The sequence below is a fragment of the Anopheles moucheti genome, chromosome 2 (assembly GCF_943734755.1).
Source record: "Anopheles moucheti chromosome 2, idAnoMoucSN_F20_07, whole genome shotgun sequence".
In the NCBI taxonomy this organism is placed as follows: domain Eukaryota; kingdom Metazoa; phylum Arthropoda; class Insecta; order Diptera; family Culicidae; genus Anopheles; species Anopheles moucheti.
In genome coordinates this window covers 76,135,443-76,148,608 of record NC_069140.1, presented here as the reverse complement: position 1 = coordinate 76,148,608, position 13,166 = coordinate 76,135,443, and the positions used below count along the sequence as shown (strand labels likewise).

The window sequence follows — 13,166 nt, the reverse complement described above, 5'->3', positions numbered from 1 at the left end:
TATGATATAGACGACCCCGGTACCAGAATTTGCCACCTGTCGTCAAGTACGCGGTGTCATGGAGTGTGTAAACACGTACGTCATCGGTCGGGCCGCACAGCGCCACAGCGTCATGCCGTTTTCGACAGTGTGGCTGTCTGCTTCGGTACCGAACCGATCATGTTTTTTCGCTTGACACAATTTTGTCAGCAGCATGATGCTTTGCGCACAACGTTCAAACGAGCGAGCAAGGCCAAGAGTGTGTTGGCATTTTTTGTTCTCCTCCTCTTCTTCCAGCACAACCAAATTTGTTCTGCTCCCAATATCGATGTAGATACATTACCTACCGTCCCGGGGGTATTTTTTGGGTGCCTTCCAACGGTGTGGAAAAATATTTTAACACCCCGGCAAACATCGATCCCGTCCCTCGGTGCGATAGCATCAGCTAAATTTGTTCGACAAGTTCGAACACCGTCCGCCCATGACAATTTTATTTCATAAATGAGTTGTTCCTTCCTTCGCTTGTAAAATTTAAATTCAAAAACTACTAATACTACTAGTGTACTAGCGCAACAAAAAGAGTGAGAACTCCACTGACATAGTCCTTCGATGTGTCGACGAACGACAAACAGTTTAATTATCGAAAACACAACATTAAGCATGCCAACGGTCAATGCCATGTAATTGAGATACTTTCAAAGTAGCTTTATCGTTTATAATTTTCATTTGGCCTCCAGCCGCTATTTTAGGTGTTTCCGCCGCAGTATAAAAGGCAGTCGACAAATCGATCGATCGCATTATGAATGATTCAGCGATGAATTCTATTTCACGGTCATTGCAGGCGTTACTCACTGGAAACGATATGAGGTGGTTGATTGGAGTTGATTTCCACTGCGAGTTACAGCTTTTTTTACAAACTTTTTAAACAGAATGTATTATTGATTGCTTTTGTAATTTGAAACGATCTACTCATATTCTTTGATTTATGTTTTTTATGATACAATTATAAAATGTAATAAATAAACAATAAAACATGTGATCTTCAAAATTTACTTTCGCAAACGTTTAAGTACACTCGTTTCCCGTACAGTGGAATGTCGATTATCCGGGTGCCGTTTAACCGGGTCTCTGATTATCCGTGCTTTTTCATAATTGTCAGCTCCAAAGGATATTTGACATATTTACTGCAACGTCATTGGCAGATGAATTGGATTGTTCGATGGCTTAAGATGAAATATGCTCATATTCTTAAATAAAATTACAGTTTTTTGTTTGAAACAATAAACTAAAACACTTACCCATCATACATTATACACCAAACATTACGACAAAATGAAGATGTGCCCTGAAGTCCCGATCTGCACGATTCAATCGGCGTTCCACTATACAGGTAGTCGCCGAGATACGCGATTATAGCGGACTACTAGAACCCATGGAAAATCCGCGTATCTCAAATTTCTGCGTAGCTCGAATCCAAGTGCAATTTCGTTTATACTTCAAAGTCACAGAGTCGACATCCATTTCTGCACTTAATTTATTCTACAAATTTGGTGACTTTTTGAAAGAATACATTAAAATCAAATATAAACAAATTATTTATATGAGAAGGAAGGAAGGTATTTATGACCAATTTTTCACCTTTTGGCATAGATTTTGTACTATCAACCAACCCAGCTGTCAAATTACCAAAAATTGCTTATATCGGAAGCTGCCTCGCGTTAGTAAAACCCGCGTTTATACTTGAAATTTGTAAGATCGGTTTTAATTACTTAACTACGAAGAGTGAAGATTTAAATAAATTGGACAAAATTGATTGAATAGAAGAATTAAACATAATCAACCAATCATTGCCATGTTTGGTTGAGCATTGTCCAATAAACTTTCTACGCAGTCTAGTCACTAAATACGTGCATCTCTGAATGACTGATACCGTGTACATCGAGAATTGAAATAAGTAAAATCTTTAAATCATTTTTATTAAGGAAAATGCGATGCCATTAAGGAAAACTTTAAGTATATTTTTTTTTTGTATATTAGCAGCAATCACAATATTATCTTGCTTTAAATTCTAATCCTTTTTCTTTCGATGACGAATGATGGACCAAACATATAAAGGATATTTAAGGATAATTTAACGAAACAAACCTCCAGCACCATGCCTAACACATGGTCGAGAAATTTGAATATAAATCGATTATTTATCGTACGTTTGATCACCGTAAGGCTACATTTCAAATCAAAACATATCCAAATCGAAATCAAATTTTGGTGAGCGGTTATTCGACGATTAAATGGCAAATAAGCAACGAGGGATAGCAGGGATGCCATATTTTCCCAACGCGTGCAACAATAAAATTGATCTCATCTTAAACGCTCCAAACCCAAAAAAAAAGTGATCCGCCTGCACAAGCATAAATTTCACTTCTTTCGAGAAAAACGACCGTTCGAGAGTGTTTGTGGGAATGGGAACGTACAACCAGCCCACAAACAACTGCCTTTTCTCTCTCGAGTGAGGTTTTATTATTATCAAACCCGTCAACATTTTATAGGATTTCCTGTGCGTTTTTACAAACATTTTAATATTTCTTTTTACTGCGTGCGTGCTGCCCGCGCACGAAAACCATCGGCCTCCGCTTTTGCGAAACCCGCTTCGTATTTATGAACGTTAACGATTGATTTATGATGGCCGTCTTTTTTTTTCGACGACCGGGTGGTCGACGGCACACTCGCGGCGTGCCGGCCTTTGCTGCACCAAAAATGTTTCGTTTTGTTTTTCATTCCGGACCAGTTCGCGTTTGCTGACACTGGTAATAAAATACACCGAAATTAATGACTTCATACCCTTTGCTTCAAGTACTTTCAAGTGCACGAGCAAAAGGATTGAAAGTTAGATCGTGCCGATCTTCTCGGCTAAAAAATGTGTATATTTTTTCATCTCTTATAGTAAAAAAAAAAGAACAATAAAACATGCGTGAATCAGAATCCGTTGACCTTACCACACCTTGTTGGTCGAACGCGTGTAGCGGTCATGGGAAAAGAGTGTGCAATCATGGATGAAATATCCCACCAAGCCTTCAGCTTCTTTTACTGTTCGCACATTGGGGAATTTCGCGTGTCACTCCGCACGTTCGGGGCGGTATGATTGATCAGCTTGTGGCCTTTGACGGCACCAAAACACTGACACAGACCCACAAACACGCGCACACCAAAGCAGTAAAAACCCGGAGCGTACAATCGATAGCGAAAGTTACGCCAGCCTGCGTCTGGTTTGAGAATTTCCCCCGACGGCACCGGGATTGGTTTCGTTCGGTTCATTAGCGGCGCGTGGATTTCACGTTCGACTCGCAATTCCTCCGAGAGGGCTTACTTAATCAGATTTTGTCACGCGAAGGCGTTCTGCTTGTGCGGATTTGTAAAGCGAAATTGCTAGGTGTTCCCTTTCCCCCCCGAACCTCGGGCGGTTAAAGTTTATGGCTCAAGCTCATAAAGTAACACTCGCCGGAACGACATGCACTGCGCGCGAAGCAAAGATTAATGTGTCGAATTTAAAGCAACGCATTTGAACGCCTATCAAGATCAGTGATTTGTTTGTCAAAACAGGGGATGCCGACATGTCTATCTTGCTCCAGGATTTTCACAGAAAATGTCCAACCATTAACCGCTGTTATGACTTAATTTTAATTGGAAATTTAATAACTTTAATGCGTCAAAATGGAACATGGATGTTTCGAATGTATCAGCAGGAGTAAAGCAGATCACATTACAGCCAGACATGAATAACATTTGGTTTTTCATTTCTGAATTGAATTATTTTATTGAAAACACAGACCAAATTTCGTCTTGTGACCCCATAATCCACACGAACCCTCATGATTCCCTCAAATTATGAATACGAAGCTGCATAAGTTGATACAAGTAAGAATAGGATGGTAATAGTCCTGCATTATAGAGACGGAAGGTATAAATACTCATTCTCTATCGCCTTAATCAAATTTTTCGCCGAAACCAGCTGTTATGCTGAAAAATTGATGACTCTAAAGGGTGTCCTACATTAAGATGCATCATAGAAAAAATGCCCCTGAAAGTTATGAATTAGGGTTTTTCTCACATAATTTTGACTAGAATTCGTTTAGAGTATATTGTTTGATCAACGTTATTTGATCGATGCAATTTTACCCGAAATTGGAAAAAATGGCGTCATCTTAAGGACAGCGTTGTGAAAAGGATTTGTCCAAACACGAGGAAATTCGCTTCAGCACCAAACGCTGACGATACCTGATTGCCTCATCATGCATCATGGAAACTGTCCAAAGAAGGATCTACATGTTATTTTTCATGGAATAGTTATTGTGATAAATGAAATTAAATTAGCAAAACTATATTTTTTAAGTTTAAAATGAAAAACTTAAACATTGTTATTTCATTCAGCGCAAGCATGCTAATAGTATGTTGAGTATAATTCTCTCATTCGTTTGAAAATCTCTGTTATATGTGAGTTAGTTAAAGTTTGAATTTTACTGAGAAGAAATCAAAACTTTAATTTTGTTATATTAACCAATAAAAAATAGTTTTTAATAAGGTGTGTAATCAGCTAGCCCACAAAGGGAAATACGGTGACCGATTCAAAGTTCTCAATGTCATTGTTGGGTTAACGCTACCGAATTGTGGGTTTACACTGCAAAGAGACTGTTGATGACGACATTTAGTAGATTTACGATGACCGATTGGTTATGTAAACCCTGTATATGGGAAGACCTAGGAATGCAAGAAGCAAGAAGTGTCTATACATGCGTCTGCTTCCTCTGTAGAAGCATCCTGAGAGCCTACGATCTTCTTATCTGATTTAGTTTCATGCCAATATTTTTTTTGGTTTCTTTCGTTCCCAAGGACATGAACCACCCAAACACACCGGAACTCATTGACCTCTTGGAAAAATTCTGCTCTATTATGAAACAGGCACTCATCAGAAGAATATCAAAACGGGTCAAATCTTAAGCAGACGTAAAGAAAATTTTAGTTTAGTTTAGAAGCAACTGCAGCCAGATATTATACAGAATCTAATGGGTAGAGTTAAGTGTAAGGTTCGAGAGTACGGTTATGATATTGAAGTGGATTGAAATGAATATGCCAAAAAACTTTAAAAGGTTTATATTTGCTTTACTAAATTTGATTAACTAAAGCTTTTTCTTCCTGATGTAATTTGGTGCGGAACACTCATTATTCTGTTCTAACTGTTCTAACACCAAATGCAGATCATTACTTACTGCGAATGAGTATTTTGCACTTTCCGTCTATTGAGCTAGCTTCTTTGGCTTAGTTAGTTTATTTTGATAGATCCACTTCTCCACTTCAAAAATATGTCAATATGTCAATATGGTCAACATATGACATCAGCAGTCCTTACCAGAGATTGCAGAGGTTTTGAATTTAGTAAAAGTTGCTTTTGAACCTGAACATTATATGCAAGAATAATGTTTTTAGATTATAAAAATTCCAGTGGTCGGCAAACTACTGCGAATCGTTGCTCGGACAATGTCGATTATCACAGAATTTCATAATGATTCAGCTTCGATACCACAAACTGAGAAATTCATGCTCAATTTTGTGGAAAGAATTTAGAATAGTTTGCGAGCATCATTTAAACATCAAGTAATTGTTTAGAGGGGTTGTTTGATGTGACAGAATAATTTACAGGTTGAAAAAATCAAGTACTTACTGTTTTTAACGATTATTGAAGCAGTGCGTAGAATTCATGTTGACTTGTCTCATGAAACAGCAATACGTTTCGAGTGCAACTCGAATGTAAGTGTGAATGGGACGGGATGCGATGAAATGTATAAGAACCGCAATCACAGTATCACAAAAGTCGCTCTTTGCGAACCACTGCCCTGTAATGTCCTAATTTTAAAAAAATATATCGAGTTCCTCCCTTGATTTTATTCGCTTCACGTGGGTCATCCAGTACACCGCTCATTACAAACCGTAAACCACGTCTATTTTATTCATTCCTATCATGCTCACTCCTTCCTGTCCTTCCTTCCCTCCCGTGTCCATCCATTCCATCTCTAGCTCGTTCGTTCCCTAGTGCTCGTTTCTTTTTCAACGGAATGATTAAACCTAACGATAATGGTGTGTTGCAGCACGCAGGATTTTCACGATGCAAAAAAAAACCATAGCGGCATGACTTTCGCAATATTAAGGCACGTTTGGCGCTCCAATAGCACGGAACACAGCATATAAGGCGGGCACAAATCGTCCTGAAGTGTGCTGCGAAAAGGAATGCGAAAGTAGAGGAGAGAAATCCGTGACGCTATGCATTGCATCCTCTATGCCGGACTGTAGTGCTTTCCATGCAAAGCGTGCACTTGTTGCAGCATGGCAGCGTAGTAGAGTGTAGCGTAGAGTGCAATTAGACAGTACCGTAAGCGTATACACCGGTCAATAAAGTGCTCGATTTCCACATCCATTGCCCTCCTAAGCTTCCCAGATTGATTTGGTTCGAGGTTTGTCTTTTATTGTGCAGGAAAAAAATGTACAGATTAGAGTATGCGAATTCAATTACATTCTACTGTTGGCATTCAAATATGCCGTGTTTATGTCATTTTATTATGGAATTCATTCCTCGTTTTCCATTAATCTATTCCGTTATCGTGGAAATGAATCAGCTTATTAAAGGCTGGCTATACTTGAATGATAGTCCTCTGCAAATTTCGCTAAATTATAGTTCTATACAAAATAAATCAACACATCGTAAAAAATAATCTGTTTCTAAGCACTCACTGCTAATTGTGAGCTACACGCAACTTCCGCATACGTGAAGTACCAGGCGTCTCCATCATTTCCATGGCACAACTCAATTATAAAAGCAGTTGAAAAATTTGAAATGATTTATTGATTCACATTAGCGACAGTAAAATCACTTTAATGCAATATCCGTTCCCAGTAAATTACTTTCACGATACGAGTAACTTTGCAGTCAATTAAGTTCCTTTTTTTTGCGCTCTCTCTCTCTCTCTCTCTCTGTGTGTAAAATGCAAATAAGCTCGCGTAAATAATTAAACTACCGCAAAAGTGTGAACATAATATTTTAAATCGCATAGCATTACTTCATTTATTCGCGCCAATCATATTGAAAGTTGAAAAAAGGAAAGGGAGAACAACGTGCTCATTAAGTTCAACATTTATTGCCGAACGATTTTCTTTACTGCTGTAATTTGCAAAAAGTCGTGCAGGCATGCAACGTTTTTTTTTTTTCAGTGCTGTATGCAATTATAAAATGATTAAATTAATACCCTAATGGGAGAGCTCGTTAGATTTGCATAGAGAAAACAGGAACAAAAGCAGTGTCAATTAAATAGAATTAACAGTTCATGTGCCCTCTAGTGCAACATAACCAATAGTATGGGTTGAGTAGATACTAGTGCATCATGTAGGACAGTTCTACTATACATTAAACAAAATTCCAGAGAGAGTTTGCCTTAAACCATGGATAAAAGAATATTACCTTTTGCTACAATTTTTGTAACCATTTTCTTACCCGCTAGACATTGGTTAGTTATATCGAAACGCGTCCAATAGGTGATTACCGCGATGGACCCCATCGTTAGGTGGTGGTTCAGTGGTTCCTTAATTTAATAAAGTCGTAACTCACGCGAACCTGCCACCGGACCCGGATATCCGGCGGAAAAACCCACTTTTGATTAAGTGCCCATCGTACCGGGAAAACTTGGCACAAACACCACGCAGTGGTTGTGCATTAAATTACATACCTCCGTACGTGCGTTTAATGCTGCACCCGTTGGTTGCACTTGCAGTAAACACTACGTAGGCTCCAGAGGAAGTTAAGATTGCTGTACATAATGTTTTATCGACACCTTTTTTTTAATTTCATGTTTCTAAAATATTCTACTAAAGGGTTACTTTCTGTTGCATAAATTCGATTTTCACGGTCAAAGTATGTTTAGAAATTGCAGAAATAATTCAACTATTGCAGATGAGCACAGTTACCAAAATCGACACTCAACCCCCTCCACAACACCTTGTATAGATAGCTTCGCGTCCCGATACCAAATTCCCAAGAAATCTAACCTCAAAATTCCCACCCAACAAGGAAAGTAAATAAAACATGTACAGATATGTCTAATAAGCTAGGCGCCATACCGATGGTTCGAGAGCTACCCAAAAAAAAACCAACGATACCCATTTATGTTCTTCCAGAGCTTCGCTGCACGCCCATTTCGGGCTTTACCTTACCCCCACAAACGCCACCCACCACGTACTCTGACATGGATGCACCTATGCAACCGCTAGTAGACCGTAGACCCTCCGCGTCTATGATGAAATGGGGCCCAATTGCCGTTAACCGACGGGTGCCCGAAGTGCCCACCGCCAGGCAAGGTTTGAACCGATTTCAATCCAATACTTCCCCCAAAAGTTTCCCCCCGGAAAAGTGGGGGACCCAAATTCCTTTAACCTAAAGTTATGTAATTCACACAACCATGCACACAATTTACCTGCACACCAGTACACCACACCCTTGCACAACTGACAAACTGCTGACAGCTACAGTCCGTACTAAAAAAATGCGTTGGATGGAAGCGCTTGCATGTTCGCCTACTGCGTCGCTGAAGAGTTTGTTTTACGAGAGCGAGAAATGGCACGTGATAAATGGTGGCTTGTGTTGCGATGCTAAGGATCTCCCCGTGGCTTAATCTGCTTAATGCCGTATAACCAGCGCCTCAGATCACTCACTAATGTTCCACAGCAAAATAGTAGTTTCGTCTTCATCATGTATCTGCTCCCAGGTTGGCGGTTAGCATCATCCATCACTCGTTGCTATTTCCTGCCCTGTGTACTATCTCTCTCTGCGTTTGTTGGCTTCCTGACCATACTCTGGAGCATTCACCTACCTTAAGTAACGCTTTCCTTCCTCCAACCTGTCAGTAGCCACGTTCGTTTATTATTGAACGTGCGTGCGGCAGAAGGCAGAGGACGCTTGATTAGTGCTGCTGATACCTGGGAGCACTCGCTCAACACGGGACCGAATGGAATCTTATTGCCCCGGGAACATATATTAATGCCATTCCATTAACCGATGAATACGAATCATGTGACACGATGCGTGATAAGATAACATCAGTCCCTTTGTTTGGTTCGTATTGTTTCGGAACTTTCGTTCGGGTTTTCCAGTATATGTGCGAAACAAACAATAGGCTTTTGTTTTCCTAAGTAACCGTGGTTTTGCCCACTCAGTGTATCGTGTTTACTATCGAATAATATTAGCTCAATAAATCCAGTGTATGGCTGCAGTCATTGCGCCCCGTTCCTATCATAAAAAAACCGTACTGTCAAATTAAATCAGCTGAAACAAAAAAAAGTGTGTTACGTTGTCAAAAAAACAAAAAAAAAATAGTGTTACAGTTCGTAACATAGTTAGAAGGCCACAAGAATTTTTGAAAATATAAAAAAAAAGTTTAATAATACGACGAATAAAATACGACTTCTTGTCTTCTTTTTGCTAGACAAAATTCTGAATCAGTGTCTGTCCTTGCTAATTTTACTACTTGAATTCATAGGCTTTAGCACCGACTCTGTCATGTGAGCTTTACGATACACAACCTCAAAGTTACTCATAAAAGAAAAACAGTTGTTTTACTCATAAAAGAGAAAATGTTTTTTACAATCAATACGCACACTACAGTATGTAACATAATTAAAAAAACTATTAGTTTGTTTCTTTGTTTGCAAGTCGATGAAAAATATAAACATTCTCAAATCGTTTAAACTGTAAATATATTTTGAAGCATGACAAAATATGCAGAGGCCCAAGACAAATTTTTTGTACATGATCTTATATATTACGTCTATGTTTGTGTATGATTTTTAAGTATTATTCCATCCGCACGGTTCTATATGGTTTGTCATTCGGCTGTGTAAATATCCGTTAAAAATATATTTACAAATCGGTAATATAAATCCCATATCATGTGCAACTATCAACTATATCCCTAGTTGGATTCTTATAGTAAAATTTGCATTTATCCAACGTAAATCGTTCTAAAATCAAACAAAAATGAAAAAGTTGTTATAATGAATGGTGTTCCAAGGTATTGAAAACAAATTTATATTTTGTTTGTATCTTTATCTATTACTCTTTAAAAACAAGTGACTTTATAATTTTGTTACGAACTGTACTCTAGCTTATCAGTTATGGTTAACAGCATTTAAAATATATTTCTACGTAAAAATTGTACAAGAATATATTTAAAATACTATTGACGTTGTTGAAATCCTATCATGCATCGTGCAATAAACTTAAACATTTAAGATAAATACGCATATAAGCATTCGTCGTGAAATGTTTCATCGTACGATTAAAGTCGCTTAAACAAAATTCTCTACAAAACAAAACAAAAACCAAAACATTTTGTTTGTGCAAAGACTTTATAATGCTCTGCGGGAAAAAGGGTGTCCCTCGGCATGCAGAAACGGTGACGTAAATAAAACAATTTTCATGCAGCGACGAAGCGGAGTGGCACTGTATTTTTTTGTTTTCAAGTTGGAAGTTGGTGAAGTTGGGTGGGTGTAAAATAATGCACAAACAACAATCTATACGGCCGATCCTACAGCCTACAGCCCCACGAAGCACACTAACAACGACATTAAAAATTTAGACCTTCAGCAAAGCGTGGCCGTGTTGGGCCGATGTTTAGCTATCCTTTCTGTCTCGCTCGCTTTGGCCCATCCGTTTGGGTTGTGATTTTTCTACAACTCCATGTTGTTTTTTTGTTTTGCTTCTTTTGTTATTATACACCCTTTGATGGGGATTTGGTGTCTCTTTTATCTTTCCGCTATCGGTGCACCTGCAACGGAATGACGATGTTATGTTTATGCCAAACTTAAACTACTTTTCGCTCCACACTTTCGTTGTGTGAGGTGGTTATTTGAAAGGGAACCTTCAATTTTGGGTGTTTCTGTGCTAAACTGTAGTTTTTTTTTGTTTTCTTTGCCCCTCACAAAAAAGCTCTTCTCCCCTGAGCTTATATTTTTGAATGTTTAACATGAAAGCCGCTGGGTGGAAGTTTAGCGAAATGTTACAAACGATTCGTTTGCAATCAAAAATGCAACGGCACCTGCCTGCCTTTAGTGGGTTTCGAGAATGTTGAACGTCGACTGTTTTATGATATTTGGAACGAGTTCGGAATACACTTTTTGGCTACTTTTTTGTTTCTGGTTATTATAACAAAATCACTATCCTTCCCCAGTTGGAGATAAGTGGAATGAATGTGCTATCAACTCACTTCCTGCTAGCGGGCTCGTGCTTTTTGTTTCGCTTTGCTTAGGCCGTCGTCGTGATTGAGAACCCACCCTTGCCGTGACCGGAATGGGAACGATTTTTTTCGAGGTCATCGCCGTATACTGCAGGCCCGGTGCATTCGTGGCGTCACACGATTGCACCTGGCAGACACGGTGGAGACAGAATCGGAACGATTGCCGGTCCGCCACCGTTCGATATTTGTCCCTCTTTGATGATGATAGTTTTCGTTCCGACATTGCTGATCTAAATTAATAATACGATTCGTTGGGCACGAGCTTCAAAGCGAAAGCTTAATGGTGTAGCGGAATATTTGGCCGATGTTTGATTTACTATGCATACAGGGAGAAATATTAAATACAATTTACTCGAAATGCAATTAAAATTGAAAAAAGAGGCTTGATGTTGCTATCATTTCTGATTATAAATGAAATTAAATTATTTAACTCTCTTCAAACAACTTAGGAATGATTCTTCAAGATTTACCTAAGTGTAATAAGTCCGCACAAAAATAACATGTGCTATCAATCGTATTTAAAGTGAACAGTCTTACAAATGCCTATTGCTCAACCACACAGCATTATTAATTCGCAATTAAATTTCCTCCCGCACAACACGATTGTCTCAGCTGTGCTTTTGCTTCACTAATCCTGTTATAAGGCACAGCAGCATCCACAGCCGCAGCCTCGTGGTTTCCCCTTTTTGCCAGATCTGTTTCAGTGTGTTTCGAGGCTCTAGTGCTTCAGCTAAGTCAAAACCGCTCGTTGTGTACAGCAGTGAATTATTATTGTGCTTTCTAGCTAATCGAAACGGTTACCGGATGCTCCCGGTTCGGTTCTCCATTTTTGTTTTTGCCACGCCGAAGTTTCTTCCCTCCTGCAGTTTTGCTTGATTTATTGCTATGGGCTTTTGGGGGGGTGAAGCTGAAGCTTTTCCAGTGTTTTCCCGGTGTTTTTATTTTGTTTTTATTTTACGCTTTCTTTTTTGCTGCTTGCCGCCACGTGCTGGCACCAAACCAGCCCCCCCCCCCCCCTAATTGCCGTAGGAAAACATTCCGTGTGCGTACATTTGTGTTTCTCTTTCGTGTTTTTGTGTTTTGAGTTTCGTTTCTATTTTGGCTGTCTTGAATGAAGTTTTTTCAGTTGAACATTTTGATACCGTTTTCGTACCGCAGTCCCAACCGTTTCTAACATTGCATTTCATTTTTTGTCTTCCATCTTCTCCGTTTGCCTGCATCGCAACGCAATGCATTCATTTCACACCTGATGTTGCTACGTTGATCCGCACACGCCCGGCGGTTATTGTATCTCGGCAAAATGGCATCATCACTGGCCATCCTATCGCTGGCCGGTCCGCAGTAAGCTTTGGAGGACAACCGGGTAGCGGTGGCTTCGTTAGTTCCCGTAGTGAACCGATCTCGCTGGCTACGCTGGATAAGGACTGCTTTATCATTCCGGTTCACAGCCTGGACCGCTTCCTGCCGGCAGGAATTCCGGTAAGTGTATGGACTGCATTCATGTGGGGATAATCTATCTCCTAGTCTTTTTTTACATATCATGTATAATTCATACATTGTATCAGTGTTTCCACAAGCTTCCCTTTAAATAAGGGTAGCAGAAGAATAGCATTCGACATGAAAAGGATGCTTCAAATTCTAGAAGTTTTTCAATAGATTACAATTGAATAATCCTGCAAAAAATCGAATTATAATACTACTACAGTGCGCAACATAACTATATGAGCACTACTTTCTCGTGAATAAAGTTTGAAAATATAGATACAAAAGAGTAGTAGTAGTAGTAGTAGTAGTATTAGCGTGTTTAATGCTTACATAAATATACAGTGTTATGGGTACACGAATTTTATTTTTGTC

The 13,166-nt window shown here is 39.1% G+C and overlaps 1 protein-coding gene across 1 annotated transcript in view; it reads left to right on the top strand.

Annotated features, from left to right (window-relative positions):
• The window catches only part of LOC128297944 (uncharacterized), a 29,221-nt gene that overhangs the window by 8,598 nt on the left and 7,457 nt on the right, over positions 1–13,166 (top strand). The window contains exon 2 of the mRNA XM_053033664.1: positions 12,652–12,788. Coding sequence (XP_052889624.1) covers positions 12,652–12,788 — 137 coding nt within the window. The remainder of the gene's footprint in view (positions 1–12,651; positions 12,789–13,166) is intronic.